General features: G+C 44.9%; 1 protein-coding gene across 1 annotated transcript in view; it reads left to right on the forward strand.

Annotated features, from left to right (window-relative positions):
• The first annotated feature begins 976 nt into the window (after positions 1-976).
• The window catches only part of CSTF3 (cleavage stimulation factor subunit 3), a 73,473-nt gene continuing 52,892 nt past the window's right edge, over positions 977-21,557 (forward strand). The window contains exons 1-3 of the mRNA XM_004585421.3: positions 977-1,209; positions 20,446-20,547; positions 20,670-20,765. Of these exons, the coding sequence (XP_004585478.2) occupies positions 1,183-1,209; positions 20,446-20,547; positions 20,670-20,765 (225 nt within the window). The 5' untranslated portion in view covers positions 977-1,182. The remainder of the gene's footprint in view (positions 1,210-20,445; positions 20,548-20,669; positions 20,766-21,557) is intronic.

Here is a 21,557-nt window from a genome sequence, read left to right on the forward strand (position 1 = left end):
GGGAGGTCAGCCTCCCAAGAGTAGCTTACCTGCTGAGCCACAGGCCTGGCCCTGCAAACACATTTGAAAGATTCTGTTTCCTGCCACGGCAGCTGCCACGCGTGGTACACTTAACTTGCCAATGTAGTATAATGTAACGTGTGAATAGTGAGCTGCAGCACTGTTCAGTCAGTATTGGCCGGCTAAACCGGTCTGAGCCTGGCCCAGGCAGGGAGAGGAGGGGTCTCCGAATCTTAAACCCATTTCTCATAGGTTTTGATATAATAGGAACCCTTATTCTGCTTTCTTTGCCCGTGTCGGTAGCAACCTGCCGCCTGGGGCAGAGAACACAGAGCTGGTAGCAGGAGTCCAAAGGATCCTTGAATGAGGCCTGCGAGTTTCTGTTTCAAATGTTTTACGTACCAACTGACTTAAGTTGCTATTACTATTCCCATGTGCAGACGAGGAAACAGGCTCTGAGCAGTTAAACTCCCCTGGACGCCTCTGGAGAGCAGGGTGCTCCGCGATCGGGGCTAGCCTGTAACCCCACTGTGCAGACAAGGTGGAGGAAAACTCCGGCCTCAGACACCGAACGCTTTCTGCACGAAAGTAGACGGTCAGTGGAAACCAACACGGGCTCGGGTCTGTTCCTCCCGCCGCCTGGACAAGCAAAGAGCATCGGGCGAGGCCCGCAGGGAAGCTGGCGAGGTCCTCAGACGCTCGGCCCCAGCTGGCTCAGACGACTGCTTTCCCTGAACTGAGCCGACCGGCTGAGCTCTCCGGAGGAACCGGAGCAAACACGGCGCCAGGATCCGCCAAGCTAGATTCCCGCCTCCCAGCCGGTTTGAGCCAGTTCAGGACCAGTCTTTCCCAAGCCAGGGACATGACGTCAGCGAATGCACAAGGCCACGCCCCCAGCCCTGGGATGTCTGCGCCTGCGTGCCCAGGATAACCGGCGAGTTACAATTTTAGCTCCACCCTTTGGCCCCGGAAGTTAATGCCGAAGCCACACCCCCACCTTCTCGGCCGGCAGGGGCGCAGCCATTTTAATTCATATCTGAGTGGGCGGTGGCGATTCCTGCTGGCGGACTGGCTCCTCGGGGCCCGGGGTAACTTTACTGGTTTGGGGGTGGTTTTTAGTACAAGTTTTCCTTTGTAGCTTCGTGTCGCTGCCTGATTCCTGCGTCCTCGTCAGCTGAGGCCATGTCTGGTGACGCCGCCGCGGAACAGGTGAGGAAGGAGAGCGGTGGGGCCTCGTGGCGACCGCTTCTCTCCACGTCCGGGGGTCCGAGCGCCCCAGCTCTGCTCGGCCGAGGCAGGGAAGCGGGGCAGCGCCTCGCGAAGCCGGGGCACGCGGGCCAGGAGGCGAGGGGGCATGTGCAGCAGCATCTGACGGAGCTTGTTGAGCTGTGGTTCTGAGGCGTTAGCACGAAGCAGCGTTTGGTGCAGACAATAGCCGAGAGGATGTCTCGTCCTGCTTAGATGTACAGGGACACGCGGGATGGGTCGCTTGCCTTCGATACCGTTTTGCTATTTGGGGGCTTAGGGATGGATGATTTAAACGTGTTTGTGTCGTTTTCGAAACACTGGACATTCCCAGCGCCGCCCTGTATCCAGCTAGTTTGAGAAGGAATTAAGAGACCAACCTAAAGTGCAGAAATAGAGACTTTGGAGAGCGCAGGACGCCGCTGGCCGTGCCTGGGGTCTGAGGGATTGGGAGGCTGCCTCGCCGCCTGCCCCCTCTCGCCTCTAGCCACGTTTCCTTCTCGCTAGTCCTGCTACAAGCAAAAGGAAAACAAGACGTCTGTTTCTGTCACCGTGTACAGAAGCATCTGTTTTTACTAGTAGAGAGGAGTGACGTTTCAGGCTTTTAGGAGAACTGTCATGTTTCTGTTGCCTTTTGTGCGATAGTATTACACCCTTCTGATCGAAACAACAAACATTTTGTGGGGGAAGTCATTAAATTTGATTTTTGATTTACGTCCTGGTATGCTTAGATAAATACACTCTTAAAATGGAGGCTCGCTGGCCTTCAGGGTCTCCTATTCCCGTAGCAGCGAACGCACTTGGAGGTTTGTTTCTCAGCTTGGAACATGGAAACTGTTGTTGGAGGTCAGCAGAGATGAGGCAGAAGAGGGGCCTTCCCAGCGAATGGCTTGGCTGTGACCGAGCTGCAGGATGAAGAGAGCATTTGGCTTGGTTTGTGTTGGCTTCAGGTCTAACGTCAGGAAGTGTTGGTAGCGTTTACAAGGGACAAGAATGCAAACAATATTATATTCAAACTGTATTTTAGTCAAGATTTTCACGAGCTAGTATTTTGTCATCTGAAAATGGAGTGGTAGTGTTCAGAGGATCCAAAATTCACTAATTCTTAAATTTCTCTAAAATTGTGAAATAAGAAATGTTGCCATGATCTTGTAATTTAAAAAAAGATGTGGTTTTTTTTTTTAAATAACATGCTTTTTTTAAAAGATTTATTTATTTTTATTATAAAGTCAGATATACAGAGGAGGAGAGACAGAGAGGAAGATCTTCCGTCCGAGGGATCACTCCCCAAGTGACCGCAACGACCGTTGCTGCGCCGATCCGAAGCCGGGAACCTGGAACCTCTTCCAGGTCTCCCACGCGGGGTGCAGTGTCCCAAATCTTTGGGCCATCCTCAACTGCTTTCCCAGGCCACAAGCAGGGAGCTGGATGGGAAGCGGAGCTGCCGGGATTAGAACCGGCGCCCATATGGGATCCCGGGGCATTCAGGGTAAGGACCTTAGCCGCTAGGCCTCGCCCCCGGGCCCAAAAAAGATGCGTTTTTATTGGAAAGGCAGATTTTACAGAGAGAGAGCTCTTGTGTCCGCTGGTTCACTCCCCAAGTGGCTGTAATGAAGCCAGGAGCTTCTTCCAGGTCTCCCATGTGGGTGCAGGCTCCCAAGGCTTTGGCCCATCCTCCTCTGCTCTCCCAGTCCACAAGATGGGAAATGGATCAGCCAGGACAGGAACCTGTGTCCAAATGGAATGCTGGCACTAGCAAGCGGAGGATTTGCATGCTATGCCACTGTTTTGGCCCCTTGAATATTTTACAAGGGTAGTGCTTTTTGGGGGCAGGGTTTTTTTTTTTCTTTAATTGAAAGGCAGAGTGAACACAGAAGAAGAGAAGCTTTCTCTCTGCTGATAGGTGACAGCAGCAGCCAGGGCTCAGTCAGGTGCAAGTCAAGAGCTCCTGGTCTTCCACTTGGGTGCAGTGAGTCACCCAGCCATCCTGTGCTGCCTCCCCAGGTGGATTAGGATGCTGGATCAGCAGCCCACAGTGATTTACCTGCTGCAGCAGGTTGGCCCTATCCTGTTACCTGCACTCAGGTTTATTGGAAAGTAAGTTGGAATTTCAATTCTTAAGAATTCCTAAATCTGGCTCATTCATATTCAGATTGCCCCAGTTGTCCCAGGAATAGAATCTAGGTTCACAAATTGAATCATTTGGTTGTTGCTTGTTGAGTAGCCCTGTTTCCTCTGCTTCTCCTGGGATAACATCTGCTAAAGAGTCTAGGACAGTTTGTAGAATTTATCATTTCTGGATGTCTTTTTCTTTGGCTTTGTTTTGTTGTCAGTGGTGGTGTGTGTCATTTGGCTTTTCTTAATTCTTAGATTCATAGAGCTTTGAAGGTATCCAGGCTACTTAATATTTTCAGACAGAATACCTTGCTTGTTGCATCAAAAGGCACTTCTGGCTGGGCATTTCTTTGAGTGATGGTTCAGTTTTCCCTTGATGAGGGTGAGGACTGCTGGGTCTCCTCACTGTGTAGTCTTTCCTCTTTGTGGTTGGTAATCTGTAAATGGATATTTTGCTCTTTGATACTCTTTCACCTACTATCAGTTGAGTTACCTTACTATCAATTGACAATCCTTAAGTTGTTTATTATAGTGGAGTTGGTAAATTGTGTTTTTTTGGAAAAAACTCTAGAGCCAGAGTGGTAAGCATTGGTGTGCCATACAGGCAACAACTCGTGTCCTGGCTGCTGCATTTCCAATTCCGCTCCCTGCTTTTGTCCTGGGAAAGCAGCAGAAGGTCCCGCACCTGCCTGGGAGACAATAGAAAGCTCCTGGCTGCAGATTCACTTGGCTTGGGCTGTGGCAGACCTCTTGAGTGAATTTCTCTCCTTCCTCCCCGCATTTCTCCCTCTGTAAGTCTGCCTTTCATATAAAAAAAAAGAACCTTAAAAAATCTGTTCTATCTTTACTTATGACTTATACTTTATAAAGGAAGACCATTTTATTTCAACCTTTGTAAAAGAAAAGTATTTATTTTTATTACAAAGTCAGATATACAGAGAGGAGGAGAGACAGAGAGGAAGATCTTCTGTCTGATGGTTCACTCCCCAAGTGAGCCGCAACGTGCCGGTGCTATGCCAATCCGAAGCCGGGAACCAGGAACCTCTTCCAGGTCTCCCACGCGGGGTGCAGTGTCCCAAATCTTTGGACTGCTTTCCCAGGCCACAAGCAGGGAGCTGGATGGGAAGTGGAGCTGCCGGGATTAGAACCTGTGCCATATGGGACCCCGGGGCATTCAGGGTGAGGACTTTAGCCGCTAGGCCACGCCCCCGGGCCCAAAAGATTTATTTCTATTTGAAAGCAGAATTACAGAAAGGAGGAGAGAGAGATGTTACATCTGTTGGTTCACTCCCCAGGTGGCTCAGTGGCCTGGGCTGGGCCAAACTGAACCCAGGAGTCAGGGGTTTCTCCTAGATCTGCTTTACCTTTTTTTCCCTTCAATTTAAAAGGCAGTTCAAGTGATTGGCAGTTTCTCTTTTATTCTTTTAGTGGGTAGGTTTTGTATAAAGTATAACTTTGTAAAAGTTTACTTATTTTCTCTGAAACACAGAGCTGGAGGCTGCTCTTATCTGCTGATTACTTGCCAAGTGACTGCTGCAGCTGAGGCTGGGGCAGGAGCTCGGAGCCTCATCCAGGGCTCCCACGTGGGGGGTAGACACAAGGTGACCCACCTTTTGCGACCTTCCTAGGCACTTTAGCAGGGAACTGGATTGGAAGTGAAACATCCAGGATTTGAACTCTTACCCATATGTGATGCCAACATTATAGGCTGTGGCTTAATCTAATAAACCACAGTTCAGCCCCCATAATTATTTTAAGTTACTGGGTTTTTAAATGAAGGTTTTATGTATGTAAAAGGCAGTTATACAGAGAAGGGGAAATAGTGATCTATGTGGGGGTTCACTCCTCTTCTCCAGATGGAATCCAGGAGCCTGGAACCTGGAACTGCATCCGAGTCTGTCACACGGGTGGCAAGAATGCAGCCTTTCTAAGCACAGTAGCAGGGGGCTGGACCAGGAGTAGAGCAGACCGTTGTGTCTAATAGGGCATGTGGCTTTTCAGGAGGCAGCTTCACTTGCTATGCTTTCACATTAGCCCCTGAAAGACATTTTACAAAACAAAGATTTATTGATTCATTTATTCATTTGAAAAGGAGAGACAGAGCTTTGATCAGTGTCTGCCTCATGCGTGCAGGAGCCCAAGGAATCGGACCACTCTCCAGCATTTTCCCAGGTGCATTAATGGGGAGCTGGACTGGAAGTGGAACAGCTGGGACTTGAACTGGTGTCCGTGTGTAATGCCAGTGATACAAACTACGTCTTCCTGCTACTCCACTATGATGTCCCTAGAAGATATCTTTTGATATCAAACTGCAGACAAGGAGCCGTTTCCGTAACTTTTTAGTGATGCTTTTCAAACATGCAAGAAAAAGAGAATGATAGAAGTATGTTGTAAATCTTCAGTTGATGGTGTTTCCTCTTCACTTGCGTTTGGAGCTGATCCAGAATATTGTGTTACTCAAGTGAAGCAATGATGAAATGAAACCTTGAAGAGTGACATTTAAAATATACACTTACTTTGCTTGATGTATAAAACACATCAGTGAACATTTGGAGGAAAAGAGTGCTTAAGGTGATTTGAAGTGATGAGAAAAAGATGAAAAACTGAAGGCTAATCACAAAATGAAAAGTACCCTGAGTCAGGATTTCCCTTGGAGTGATGCCAAGGGCTGGGGTAGAGCAAATCCTACAGCATGCTAAGTGTAGATTTCTTTAGCATAAAGCTCACACAGGTAGGATAAACCTGGTGATATATTAAATTTGTTACCAAACAGTGGATGGCTGTTTTTCTCTTGGTACTAGTGTCTTCTGAAAGAAGAAAGTGGTTGTAAGCAAGAGAAATAACTGCGAAAACATTTTAACTCTAACTCACACACACACAGACATAAGGAAGTTCAATGTGCACTGAGCGTTGTTGAAAGCGTTTGATTAGCATTCAGGGATGTTGACGCTCCTTTGTTTAGTGCTTATGTTAGTTTAATGGTGATGAGACTGCTGATACTTTCCCAACCACAGCAAACATTCTCTCTCTCTCTCTCTCTCTTGGTAGAATTATGGCTCTGGGCCTGGTGCAGTAGCCTAATGGCTAAAGTCCTCTCTTTGCATCTGCCAGGATCCCATGTGGGCCCTGGTTCATAGCCAGGCTGCTCTACTTCCCTTCCAGCTCCCTGCTTATGGTCCCAGACCCTTGGGATCCTGTATCTGTGTGGGAGACCTGGAAGAAGATCAGCTCAGCTCCAGCCATTGTGGCCACTTGGGGAATGAATCATCAGACAAGAATCTTTATGTCTCCTCTCTGTAGATTGGCCTTTCCAATAAAAAGAAAATTTTAAAAAATTATGGCTGTGTTGTGTGTGTTGTGGCAGAAGCAAAGAGAAGAGAAACAAAGATTTGTGGAGAGGAGACAGAGAAAGATCTTTCATATGCTGGTTCACTCCCCCGGTAGCCAAAGTGGCTGGAGTTTAGTAGATAGAAAGCCAGAAGACAGGATCCCCTTCAGAGCTCCCATGCGGGTGCAGGGTTCCAAGGCTTTGGGCCATCCACCACTGCCAAAAGCAGGGAGCTGACCGGGAAGTGGAGGACCCAGGAGATTGATAGGGGATGCAGGCCGCCGCAGGTGGAGGATCAGCCAGTTGAGCCACTGCCCAGGCCCCTGGCTGTGTTTTTCTTTTGTGTATGTGTGTATATATATGTGTGTGTGTGTATATATATATATATGTGTGTGTGTGTATATATATATATGTGTGTGTGTGTATGTATGTATATATATATATATATATATATATTTTTTTTTTTTTTTGCCTGGTTCAGCCTTTGATCTCATTCTTTCTTCATCCCATTTACCCTTCTGCACTCTCCCAGCAGTATTTAATAGGCTATAGTACCTCCATTAAGGTTTTGAGCTGCTTGCTTGGAAGAAATTACTTTATTCAGCTTTGTGCCTTAAAAACCTAGAAACCACTATTTTGACACTACTGATATTTGGTGAATGAATGGATTAAGTTGGCGTGTAGGCTACATGTAGTGTAAGTTTTTTTAAATATACACCAGGTACATAAGTAATGAACACTGTTGAATGTTTTGTGTGTAAGAGTTGATGGTTTTTAACTTGGTTGAATAAGGAGATGGAGAGAAATATAATGTAAACCTTTAAGCTCCTGAAATTTTATTTAATACACTCTTTTGGAATATTTCATTCATATAGACAGTATGTAGCTTATTCTAGAATTGGGAATGCTTAAAATATCAGAATAGCTATTTTCATTCTGAGTCCGGCGCAGTAGCCTAGCAGCTAAAGTCCTTGGTCCTTGCACACACCGGATCCCATATGACTGTCTGTTCTAGTCCCGGCAGCTCCGCTTCCCATCCAGCTCCCTGCTTGAGGCCTGGGAAAGCAGTCAAGGACCGTCCTAAGCTTTGGGACCCTGCGCCCATGTGGGAGACCCAGAAGAAGCTCCTGGTTTCTGGCTTTGGATTGGCTCAGCTCTGGCCGTTGCGGTAACATGGGGAGAAAGTTATTTTCATTCTGAAAACCAAAATGAGTTAATAAAATACAAAGAAGAGCAATTAGAGGCCCATGCTGTGGCATGGTAAGTTAAGCCTCCGTCTGCAATGCTGTCTCCCCATACAGGCACCACTTTGAGTCCACCACTTCCAGTCCAGCAGTCCATTTCTGTACTAATGTGCCTGGAAAAGCAGCAGAGGTTGGCCCAAGTTCTTGTGCCTTTGTTTCCCCGCGGGAGGCCTAGAAGAAGCTCCTGGCTTCAGATTGGCTGACCTTTGGGGCTGTTTAGGGAGTGAGCAGATGGAAGATCTCTGTTTCTCTCGCTGTAACTCTGCCTTTGAAATAAAAACAGTTTTTTAGAAGTAAGAAATTTCGGTAGTTTTTAACAAAAAGTGAAGTTCAGGGCTGTGAATCTGTTTTCTTTAAGTGAAAAATGGATTTGGAAAGATAAAGTATGAAAAATATATATTCTGTATTTGTCAGTGTTGGGTGCTGAGAGCAGGACAGCCCCAGACTGGCAGAGCTGGATGGGACCCCCGCGGTGTTGACCCGTGGGTGATTTGGTTGGGTAACTGCCAGTGTGTACAAGTGGTTCAAAGGTGACCACATTGCCACGCTGCTTGCAGTCAGGGCAATGTGTGGAGGCCTTGGGGAAAGGGAAGGAGCCTCAGAAATAATACTATTTCCATTGGACAGGGCATTCCTTAATTCCAGTTATTTTATCTCTTCCTAACAAAATTGTTTTGTAATAATCTTTCCTTCCCATCCCTCATATTGCATTATTTAAAAATTTATTTTTATTTGAAAGGCAGAGAGATCTTCCGTCTGCTGGTTCACTCCCCAGGTGGTTGCAGTGGCTGGAGTTGGACCAGTCTGAAGTCAGGAGCCTGGAGTGGCTTTTGGGTTTCCCACATGGGTACGGGGTTCAAGGACTTGGGCCATCTTCTGCTGCTTTTCTAGGCAGTTAGGAGAGAGCTGGCTTGGAAGTGGAATAGCTGGGACCAGAACCAGTGCCCTGCATGGAATTACTATTCCATGGAACCAGCCGTGATTTATTCTTTCTTTTTAATTTATTTCTCATTTTCCATTTTAAAATTTTGCAGACATAGGGCTTCCTCCCTCCCTGATTTATTCTTAAGTTACTTCATTTATTTTATTTGGAAAGCAGAGATCATGTTGGTTTACTCCTCAGTTGCCCCCTTTAGCCAGGGTTAGGCCAGGTCCAAGCCAAAGCTTAGTCTGGTGTTTCACATGTGAGAAGAATTCAACTCCTCGAGCTGCTACCGCTACCTCCAAAGGCAGCATAATTGGAGTGGAGATTAAAGCCAGGACTTCCAATAAGAGATGTGTGAACTGACGTACCAAATTGTTTAGCTCCCTTTCCCCTATTTTTTTTTAAGATTTATTTATTTTTATTGCAAAGTCATATAGAGAGAGGAAGAGAAACAGAGGAAGATCTTCCATCTGCTGGTTCACTCCCCAGGTGAGCCGCAACGGCCGGAGCTGCACCAATCCTAAGCCAGGAGCTGTGTGCTTCTTCCAGGTCTCCCACGCGGGTGCAGGATTCCAAGGCTTTGGGCCGTCCTCAACTGCTCTCCCAGGCCTCTAGCAGAGAGCTGGATGGGAAGCAGGGATGCCGGGATTAGAACTGGAGCCCATATAGGATCCCCGTGCATTCAAGGTGAGGACTTTAGCCGCTAGGCCACGGCACTAGACCCTGACTTGATCTTTATTATTATTATTATTAAAGATTTATTTGTTTTTCTTACAAAGTCAGATGTACAGAGAGAAGGAGAGAGAGGAAGATCTTCTGTCCACTGATTAACTCCCCAGGCAGCTGCAATGCCTGGAGCTGAGCTGATCCAAAGCCAGGATCCAGGCAGGACCTTGGTCTCCCATATGGGAGCAGGGTCCCAAATTTTTGGGCTGTCCTTAACTGCTTTCCCAGGCCAGAATTGGGGAGCTGGGATACAAATTAATGCCCATATGGGATTCTGGCACATGCAAGGCGAGGACTTTAGCCAATAGGCTACCAGGCTGGGTCCTGGTATATCCTTTTTTCAAAAAGAGATTGATTTGGGGGCCCAGAGCAGTAGCCTAGTGGCTAAATCCTCACCTTGCACATGCCCATATGGGTGCCAGTTCACGTCCTGACTGCCCCACTTCCCTTCCTGCTCCCTGCTTACAGCCTGGGAAAGCAGCAAAGGATGGCCCAAAGCCTTGGGACCCTGAACATAGTTTGGGAGACCTGGAGGAAGAAGCTCCTGGCTGCTGGCTTTGGATTGGTCCAGCGCCGGCTACTGTGGCTACATGGGGAGTGATCTTTCTCCCTGTCTCTTCTTCTCTGTGTGTACCTGTCTTCCCAGTGGAAATGAATAAAATCTCTTTTTAAAAAAGTACATGCATGAGAGAGAGGCAAACTGATAAAAGGAGAAACAAAGATCTTCATCTGTTGATTCAGTCGCCAACCAACTGTGATGGATGGGGTTGAGCTTGAGCCAGGCCCAGCCAAGTACTTGAGCCATCTTCTGCTGCTTTTCCAGGCATATGAGCAGGGAGTGACCAGAAGCCTAGGACCAAAATAAGAGCTTCAGTATGGGACACTTAGTGTTGGAACTGCCAGCCTGTTCTTCTGCAGTACATGCCAGCCTTTGATCGTTTCTTGACCACAATGTGTTGAAATATACTGGAGTGGGACAGTTGTTCTTTTGCTTTGTCTAAAGAGAATTATAATCTCAGGCCGTTGCAGGTGGCCAGTGCATATTTGCACATAATGTTATTTTATAAAATATCGGCGTTAATTGTAGTACCTTTATATTTATTTATTTATTTATTTATTTATTTATTTATTTATATATTTGGAAGAGCTAGAGAGGGGATGAGGCAGAGACCTTCTGTCTGCTGGTCTGCACTCTAAATGCTACAACAGCCAGGGTTGGGACAAACCAGAGCCAGGAGCTTTTCCCAGATCTCCCATGCGGGAGGCAGTGGCTCCAAATACTTAGACCATCTTCTGCTGCCGTTCCAGGCTATTAACTGAGGGTTGGGTTGGAAGTGAAATGTCACGTACTCAAACTGGATCCAATATGGGGATTTGGCATTGCAGGACAGGCCAGCACCATTTGGGCCAGTGTCGTGGTGTAGTGGGTTGAGCTGCTACTCGTGTCCCCCAGCATCCCATGCTGTGCAGGTTCCAGTGCTGGTTGCTCCACTTCCATCCCGCTCTCTGCTACTGTGCCTTAGAAAGCAGTGAAAGATCACCTAAGTGCTTGGTCCCTGCCAGCCACATTGGGCACCCACATAGAATTCCAGGCTCCTGGCTGCTCTGCCTGTCTCTGCTTTTGCTATTGGGTCCCCTGAGGTGTGAACCAGATGATGCAAAATATTTCTGTGTGCTCTGTGTCTGTCTTTGTGACACTTTGTTAATTTTTAAAAAATAAGTTTGTTTTCATTTTATTTGAAAGGCAGAGAGAGATGGAGGGGTCTTCCTTCTGCTGGTTTGCTGCATAATTACTTTCAAAAGCCAGAGTTGGGCCAGACTGAACTCCACCCCATTTGGGTGTCCCTGTCCCACTTGAGTGACAGGAAACCAAGTACTTCAACTCTCCTGCTTGTTTCCAGGGTGCACATTAGGAGGAACCTGGGCCAGGCAATTGAACCAGGCCTTCTCACATAGGCTTTGGGTGTCTTCACTGCTGTGCTGAATTCCTACCCGACAAAGGTCCTTTCTTGAAGATGTCTCTCTTTATTTGAAAGGCAGAGTGAGTGTTTTCCATCTTTTGTTTCACTGTTCAGATGCAATAGGCTAGGTTAGGCCAGCCTGAAACCAGGTCCCAAGGACTCCTTCTAGGGCACACAAGTGGTAGCAATCAAGGTAGTGGGAAAAAAAATATCCTCTGGGGCCCGGCGGCATGGCCTAGCGGCTAGAGTCCTTGCCTTGAACGCGCAGGGAATCCCATATGAGCGCCGGTTCTAATCCCGGCAGCTCCACTTCCCATCCAGCTCTCTGCTTGTGGCCTGGGAAAGCAGTTGAGGACGGCCGAAAGCTTTGGGACACTGCACCCGTGTGGGAGACCGGAAGAGGTTCCAGGTTCCTGGCATCGGATCGGCGCACACCGGCCGTTGCGGCTCACTTGGGGAGTGAAACATCGGACGGAAGATCTTCCTCTCTGTCTCTCCTCCTCTCTGTATATCGGCTTTCTAATAATAATAAAAAAATCTTAAAAAAAAAATCCTCTTTTTTCCATGTGATCTTTCCCCTGAGCCACATGATCAGGGAACTGGGTCAAAAGGGCAGTGTAACCCAGACATTGGCCAGGCACTTACTGTATGGGGGGTGGAAGGATTCAATCAGCAGCTTAACGTACTGTGCCACAGTGCCCACTGTCTAAAATTTTCTTACAATGACCTGTGTTTCCTCTGTCAGTAAGCTCAGGAAATAACAGTTCCATTCCTAAGAGCTCCCAGTCTCTTGTGGATACTAGGAAATTCCATTATGCCCCACATGGAGGAACCCATGTGGCTATAACTATCAGGGTATTCTCAGTAAGTTGAATGGCTTTCATTGTTAATTGGTTGAGAACTGCCTGTAAGGATTGCTTTATGAACATAAGTACCACTTTTGCCCCTGGAAAATACTTAGATGTATTGCTGATAGTTTTGATGATGCTGCTTGTATGTGTATGTGGGCTTTTGAGTTTTCATATTGGATAGAGGAAGAATAGTTTAACCCAACTGTGACTGAACATGTTCTTTTATTACTGGTGTCTAGTAACTGCAGTAGTAGTATTAGCAAGCAGCAGCTGTGACTTTGACTTAACTGTTCAGAATATTGTTAATGCTGCTGAACTGACTGTAGATCTTGTTGTTTGGTAAGTATGTATCACCATAAAATGTGGTTTTTGGAAATACTTTGATAATGCTATTCGGTAAAATTACATTTCTTTGGAAATCTGTTTATACTATATATATTAATACATCATTTTGAGGAAGGACTTTCTTAGCAGAGGGTTTCTGTGGCACCAGAAAGGGTTTGGAATACTGACAGGCACAGTTGTTCCTAGCCATTCAGGTTTAGTCAAAGTGAAGTGAAGTTTTGCTTGACCCCTGCTCCCAGGTTAGTATTCTGCTGCACTGGCACGGTTGAGAAAGCAATAAAGGCACATGGGATGACCTGTTTACTAAAGAGGGATTTTATCTGTTTGGCTGTGATTTTGCTTGGTCAGATCTTCTCAATTTTCCCGTTATTTCTACTCATAATTTGGTAAGCATTACCTAATCTGACAGGTGAATTTTTAACAAGTAGGTCTTGAGCTCCAGAAGATACCCTTGACTTTGCAAAGCAAAATTATTTATTTTGAGAGACAGAGCCTTTGCATCTTCTGGTCCACTCCCCATATGTTCATAGCTTGGGCAGGTAGGGAGAACTGAAGCCCAGCTGAGAAACCAATCTGCCTCAAGAGTTGCGGGGACTCGGTTACTTGAGCTGTCTCTGCCCGTTTCTGCCCTGGCAGTGTCTGCCTTGGTGGGGAGCTGGAATTTAACCCAGGCATGCCAGTGTGGAATGCAGGTGTTGGAATTACTAGGCTAAATATTTTGCTCTATTCTTTAGTCCTTGCGTCAGTTTTAGTTCTTTTGGAAAGGCAGGTCAGATTCACTGAGACAGATCTTCCATTGCTGGTTCACTCCAAATGACTGCAGCAGGAGCTGAGCCGATCTGAAGCTAAGGTCAGGAGCTTCTTCTTGGTCTCCCCACACCAGGTGCAGGATCCCAAGGCTTTGGGCCATCCTCTACTGCTTTCCCATGCCACAAGCGGGGAGCTGGAAGGATAGTGGAGCAGCCAAGACATAAATCAGCAACCATATGGGATCTCAGCGCTTGCAATGTGAGAATTTAGCATTGAGACATTGTGCCAGGGCCCAGTTTTACTTCTTAAATTAGCATTATTTTATAATTGGTATTTTCAGAATCTGAAGCTGTAGTTTACCTTAAAAGTTTTTATGGGTTTTTGTTTGTTTTTGTTTTTTCCAAATATGCCCTTTGATGGTGGGTGTCATGTAGTGAACTAGCCTATCCCTTGCAATAACAAATCATGTGTTGGAAAAATTCTTCACATCCTTGTTACCTCACTTCTGACTCAGCTCCCTGTTCTTGTGCCTTGGGAACAGCACATTAACAGCAGTACTCCAGCCCCTGCCTCAGGTGGGAGACCAGGAAGGAGGTCCTGGCCCTTGGTTTAGGCATGACTGAGCCTCTGCTGTTACATACATTTAGGGAGTGAACCAACCAACAGATTTTTATCTATTTCTCTTTGTCTCTCTGCCTTTCAAATAAATACCTAAATAGATTAAAAAAAACCCATGGGAATAAAAAGCCCTTTGAGCAAAGTTTTATTTTATTGTACAGGAACCCTTTAACAGTATCTGGCACATGATAAACATTAAATATTAAAAATTAAAGCATTGGGCCCGGCGGCGTGGCCTAGCGGCTAAAGTCCTCGCCTTGAAAGCCCCGGGATCCCATATGGGCTCCAGTTCTAATCCCGGCAGCTCCACTTCCCATCCAGCTCCCTGCTTGTGGCCTGGGAAAGCAGTTGAGGACGGCCCAAAGCCTTGGAATCCTGCACCCTCGTGGGAGACCTGGAAGAAGCACACAGCTCCTGGCTTAGGATTGGTGCAGCTCCGGCCGTTGCGGCTCACCTGGGGAGTGCATCATCGGAGGGAAGATCTTCCTCTCTGTCTCTCCTCCTCTCTGTATATCCGGCTTTCCAATAATAATAATAAAAATCTTTAAAAAAAAAATTAAAGCATTAGGTGAGTATACAGTGTAAAGTGAGTGGGTGGTTTGTGTGTCTCCTTCACCTTTTAGATTTTTAAATATTTATTTATTTTTCTTTGAAAGACAGAAACAGGAGAGACAGCGTGCCCACCCCTAGGTTAACTCGCTGAATGGCTACCGTGGTGAGAGCTGCTGCTCTAAGGTAGGAGCCGCTAGCTTCCAGGTCTGCCGTGTGGGTGGGTGGCCCAAGGCCTGGGGCAGTGTTGTGCTATTTCCCAGGCACATTAACAGGGAGCTGCGTCAGAAGAGGAACAGCCAGCACTAGGCAGAGGCTTAATTTGCTGTGCCACAAAGCTGGCCCAACCTTTACTTTTGTAACCTAAGATTAATGGAGTTTGTACTGTGTTGCTGCCTGTACTGCCTTATTTTTCTTGACTACAAATTCTGTAATATGTGTAGCCATTCCTTTTATGTGGCATTGTGGTGCAGTGGGGTAAGCTGCTAGTTCTGATCAGTGTGGTTGTCCCACTTGCTGTCTACCTCCTATCTAATGCCCCACGAAAACAACAGGTGATGATATAACTAGTTGGTCCCTGCTGGACTCCTGGGAGACCAGCTGTGGTCTTTCAAATAAATCAATAAATACATCTTTAGAAAAGGTTTTCCAGTCTTGGAGCTGCAGTCTGGTACCTTTCAGTTTATATCTTTGATCTCATGTATTAAGTTGTTTATTTTTTTTTTAAGATTTATTTATTTTATTGGAAAGGCAGATTACAGAGAGGAGGAGGACAGAAAGGAAGATCTTCTGTCCAATGATTCAGTCCCCAAGTGACCACAACAGCCAGTGCTGAGCTGATCTTCGGATCAGCCAGAAGCCAGGAACTTCTTCCTGGGTCTCCCACGCGGGTGCAGGGTCCCAAGACCTTGGGCCGTCCTCGACTGCCTTCCCAGGCCACAAGCAGGGAGCTGGATGGGAAGTGGAGCTGCCGGGATCAGGATCAGAACCGGTGTGCTCAAGGCGAGGACCTTAACCGTTACGCTACCGTGCCGGGCCCTTGTGTATTCAGTTTTGATGGGTGCTACTACTTATACCAACCGACATACTCTTGTCAGTGCAATGTAGTAAACCTTTCATCTCTATTTTACAGTTCATACTTTGTAAAGATTTATTTTTATTGTTTGATTTGAAAGGCAGAGTTGCAGAGGGAACAGGAGAGACAGATCTTCTATCAGCTAGTTCACTCGCTCATTGACGTCCGCACCTGGAGCTGGGCTTGTCTGTGGCCGGAAGCAGGAGCTTCTTCCCGGACTCCCACGTGGGTGTAGCGGCCCAGACATTTGGGTAATCTTTGACTCCCAGGTCATTAACAGAACTGGATCCAGAGTGGGACAGCCAATAATTGAACAGGCCTCCAGCCAGTGGCTGAACTTGCTATTTCTGCACTAGTGTCTTTGCACTTCTTTTCTTCTTATTGTTTATTTATTTTTTAAAATTTATTTTTGGGCCCAGCACACTAGCCTAGTGGCTAAATCCTCACCTTGCATGCGCCAGGATCCCATATGGGTGCCAGTTCTTGACTTGGCTGCTCCGCTTAACATCCAGCTCCCTCCTTGTGGCCTGGGTAAGCCACAGAAGACGACCCGAAGCTGTGGGCACCTAACACTAGCGTGGGAGACCCAGAGGAAGCTCCTGGCTTCAGCTCAGCTCAGCTCGGCTCAGCTCGGCTCAGCTCGGCTCAGCTCAGCTCTGGCCGTTGCGGCCACTTGGGAAGTGAACCAGCAGATGGAAGATCTTTGTGTCTCTTTCTCTCTATAAATCTGCCTTTCCAATGAAAGTTTATAATTAATCTTTCCAGAAAAGAGATTTCTTTTACTTCAAAGAGTTATAGACAGAGGGTATGCCAGTGCTGCGGTTGGAAAAGGTTAGCCAGCTGTGCCACCATGCTGGCCCTACACTGTCCTTTGACTTTGATTTTCTCGTGTGTTAATGTAAGTTTACTTGTTTTTAAATTTTATTCTTAAGACTTCTTTAATGTTTTTTTGCATGTAAAGGCATTACATATTTTCCTCTAGTTCCTGTGTTTTTGTTTTTAATGTTTAAGTCTGATCTAAAATTTCTTTTGATAGAGTAAAATGAAAATTCGTATCTTTGATAATGTTTAATTTTATAGTTACTCTAATATCCACTGAACAGTCCACCATTCTCATGTGCTATTAGTTGCTGGTTTTTTACATATCCATATTTTCAGGCCCTGTGGATCCAGTGATTGGTTTGCTACCTTTATCAAACCAGTTCTGTTTGTTGTAATATATTTAGAGCCAGTAGTCCTTTATAAACCTCTTTTCCCTTTGACAAGATGCTCTTGTGTGTTAGTAAAATGGCATAATTTGGATTCAGATTACAGTTTTTGAATACTTTTACTTACTTGAAAGCGACACAGAGGGAGTTTCCTGTCTGCTTGTTCACTCCCCAGATGCCCACCATAGCTAGGAATGAACCAGTTTGAAGCAGGGAGGCTTGAACTCTGGGCTCTGGCATGGGTGGCAAATACCCCATCATTTGCTGAGCAATACCAGGAACTAAACAGGATGGAGGAGCCCAGTACTGCAGAGGAAAAGGGAGTCCCAGCTAGCTGCATACTCACTGTGCCGCCACACTTGCCCCTACTGTAGTCTTAAGGCATGTTTTTCTAAGAATATGTATACTTATCAGTGGCCCAAGCTAATTTATTGTAAGGGAAAGAGTTTATTTCTTCTAGATAGTTTTGCTTCTTTTAGAAGACTTAAAATTCTTTTTATTCAAGATTACAGAGTGAAGGAGGTAAAGAGCTTCCATCTCTCTCCAAATGGCTGCAACATCCAAAACTGAGCCTGTCTGAAGCCAGCAACCTGTGACTTCTGGGTTTTCCACACAGGTGCAGGGGCCCAAGGACTTAGATCATTTTTTGCTGCCATCACAGGCCATAAGCAGAGCATTAAAAGAAGAAGTTAAAATGAAGAGCAATATTCTCTTCTCTGCTTCTGTGTTCGTGAATCTCATTAGTGTGTAGATTACACATAGATTACAAAGAACTCTGAATGAATAGCAAAGCAAAACTATAAATTAATGTTTATCTTAATAACATGTTCATTACTTTCTTTTTGTGGTATAGGAAAGTATTCTGAACAAGTTTAAAAGTGGTACTTTTGCTTGTGGCTGAGTGCTAACTACTGTTTTACATTTTTTTTTTATTAAAAATGTATTTATTTATTGGAAAGTCAGATTTACAGAGAAGAGGAGGGACAGAAAGATCTTCCGTCTGCTGATTCACTCTCCAATTGGCCATAATAACCAGAACTGAGCCAGTCTGAAGCCAGGAGCCTGGAGCTTCTTCCGGATTCTCTTGAGGGTGCAGGGTCCCAAGGCTTTGGGTCATCCTCGATTGTTTTCCCAGACCACAAGCAGGATCTGAATGGGAGGCGGGGCTGTGGGGAAGCAAGCCATCGCCCATGTGGGATCCTGGCACATGCATGGCGAGGACTGCTGAAGGATTTTAGGCTGCCACACCAGTCCCCCCTACCCCCTTTTAAGATTTATTTTTTATTGAGAAGGCAGATTTACTGAGAGAAACACCTTCCTTCCACTGGTTCATTCCCCATGTAGCTGCAGTGGCTGTAGCTGAGCCAATAACTTCTGGGCCTCCCATGTTGGCACAGAATCCTGATGGTTTTAGGCCATGCTCTACAGCTTTCCCAGTCCACAAGCAGGAAGCTGGATGGGAAGTGGAACAGCTGGGACACAAGCCGACATCCATATGGGATTCTGGCAGTTGTAAGGCAAAGATTTAGCCACTAGGCTATTGTGCCAGGTCGCTTTACCCATTTTTTTTTTTTTTTTTAAAGATCAAGTTTGTATAATAACACTGCTGCCTTACTACATAATTAAATACTGAAAGAGTGATCACTTTCACTTTCACTATTCATCACTAATATGGCCACTCTGACCATTTAAATGTTTGAATCTCTTGTTGCAGATTATATTCTACATATACAACTACTTGTGAATTATGACTTAGATATTTTTACATTAAAATGAAATCTTATGCTTTTTTGTTTCCTCCTCCTTTTTCTGGCTCACAGTCGGTGTGCTAACAGTAGCCTTCCTCAGAGTTAGTCCAGGATCCCTAGGCATGTCTGGACTTAAAGGAGTTGAGTTCACACATTGCATAGTAAATGTTGTGTGTTTTTTGTCTTTTTTTTTTTTAAGGATTATTTACCTAGAAGGCAGAGTTACAAAAATTAAGAAAGATCTATCTTCCATCTTTAGGTTCAGATGGCTGCAATGGAGCCAGAAGCTTCTTCCAGTCTCCCGTGTGGGTGCAGGGACCCAAACTGCTGGGGCTTCCTCTTCTGCTTTCCGAAGCAGGGAGTAGGGTCAGAAGGGAAGCTACCCCAGCTGGAACTGGCACCATATGGCATTTTGGTGTTGATAGGCAGTGAGGTAACCTGTTTTGCCACAGCACCAGCTCTCCTTTTTTTACTGAAGTTTATTCTCATGAACGTACAAAGTGATTTTCAGTATGTATTTTAAGATATTTTCAAGCAAATTAAATGCAAAAGTAGTTAGGAAAACCCAGCTGTTTTTAAGTTAGCTGTTAATGTTGCAAAGATGTAAAGGTGTCTTCACTTGGTTTTTATTTTTATTTATTATTAAGATTTATTTATTTTCATTGGACTTGCAGATTTACAGAAAGACAGACTGGTTCACTCTCCAAATGACTCAAATGGCTACAATACCTAGAACTGAGCCGATGCTGATGCTGAGCCAGGAGCCAAGAGCTTCTTCCTGGTCTCCTACACATGTGCAGGGCCCCAAGACTTTTGTCCATCCTCTGCTGCTTCCCCAGGCCACAAGCAGGGAACTGGATGGGAAGTGGAGCAACTGGGACACTGGTGCCCATGTGGGATGTCTGCACTTGGTGGTGGAGGATTAGCCATTTGAGCCATTACATCAGCTCACAAATTTTTATTTGTCAGAGTTACAGAGAGAGAGGGAGAATGATCTTCCATCTCCTGGTTCACTCCCTGGATGGCTGCAATGGCCTGAGCTGAGGCAGGCCAAAGCTAGTCCCAAGAGCTTCTCCTGAGTTTCCAACATGGGTAAAGCGGCCCAAGTGTTTGGATTGCCCTCTGCTGCTTTCACAAGTGCACAGGCAGGGAGGTAGATGGGAAGTGGAGCAGGCACTGAGTTAACTTGCTTTGCAACAGTGTTGACCCTTCTAACTGAATCTTCATTCCCATAAAAACTATTATTTGTGTTGTATAAAAGGAATAGCAAACATTTGAGAACTGCTGGTAACTATATGTAGTAAGAAAAATTTTATATGAAAGAAAATGTGTGGACCAGAAATGGTCTCCCCAAGAAACTGTTCAACCCATCTGGACAATAAGTAGCTGGACTCTATGTTTGGTATATGTTTGCAAGGAAAGAATCTTGATTGAATTTGAACTGTAATACTGCATCAAGGTGGAGGAATCCACTAGGGGGGAGGGGCGTGGGGAGGGTGGGGGGATTCCCAGAACCTATGAAACTGTCACATAATGCATAATAATTAATTAAAAAAAGAAAGAAAATGTGATGACATGGTTTTGCTTTTATAACAAGTGGCATCTGTTGCCAGTATTCATACTTAAAGGACATGTTAGTTCTGTGTATGATGACATTGTATCCAGTTCCAATAGTTCTGCTCTTGAATTAAGTTACCCACGAGAATTTTTTTAATCAGTGACTTCATTTTGTTGTTGTTATTTTTTTTTCTCTCCAGGCAGCTGAGTATGTCCCCGAGAAGGTGAAGAAAGCCGAAAAGAAATTAGAAGAGAATCCATATGACCTTGATGCTTGGAGCATTCTCATTCGAGAGGCACAGGTTTAGTGACATAGGATTACATTTCCTTCTCTATGGGTCCAATCACACTACTTGCTTCTACAGTCAGTAATATTTTTATAATCCTAACATTGTAAATGCTGTTTATTGGTTTTCAATTTTAGAATCAACCTATAGACAAAGCACGGAAGACTTATGAACGCCTTGTTGCCCAGTTCCCCAGTTCTGGCAGATTCTGGAAACTGTACATTGAAGCAGAGGTTAATATTTTATTTTATTTTTTCTTACATAGAATCTGATGGGAATTACAGCATACACTATAGTACTAGAAACCAATTGAGGAACATAGCACAAATAAGACAAGGAGGATTTAAATGTCTTGTCCTTATTTTTGTAAAATAGGTATGAAGGAGTAATTAAAATGCATTTTTGAAATTTGGGTCTTTTAAAAGCTGATGATTGTTGCATTTTGCAGTTGCAACAACATTAAAACGGTTTCAATGGTATTGGAGTGCTTTAGCCTTTTATTTACTTGTCATGTGTCAATTTATTGCCTCCTGTGTCATTTATTTAGAACTAATTTTTCTTTTTGTTCCTACTTACAAACTAATATGAATGGGAGTATATGAAAATACAGAAATATTTCCTTAGTCTCATAGGGTAGTTTGAGTGTGGTGAAATGAAACTTTTTAAAGAGAATTATTTAAAATTTTTAATTTGAAAATGTAAGGTTTGTCAATGTAAGCACTTCAGTAATTTAAAGATTTTTTTGTAAGATAAGGTTTATATTATAGAGGAATAATGTTGCAAACCTATTATAATTTACACAGTGATAATTTTTACTTTATATTTATCCTTAAAGTCAGGTAAGAACTCATGATTATAATTGGGATTTTTTAAGACTGGAATTTTCAGGCAAAATGACAATAAATCTTTACTGTGTCATTAACAGTTTGTACCACATGATCATTTTCAGGTTATAAATTTATGGGATGGAACAGGTGAGATAGAAATAATTGATATTCCATTACTAGAAAAGTATCAGCATTTTG

Source organism: Ochotona princeps, chromosome 4 (genome assembly GCF_030435755.1).
Source record: "Ochotona princeps isolate mOchPri1 chromosome 4, mOchPri1.hap1, whole genome shotgun sequence".
In the NCBI taxonomy this organism is placed as follows: Eukaryota; Metazoa; Chordata; class Mammalia; order Lagomorpha; family Ochotonidae; genus Ochotona; species Ochotona princeps.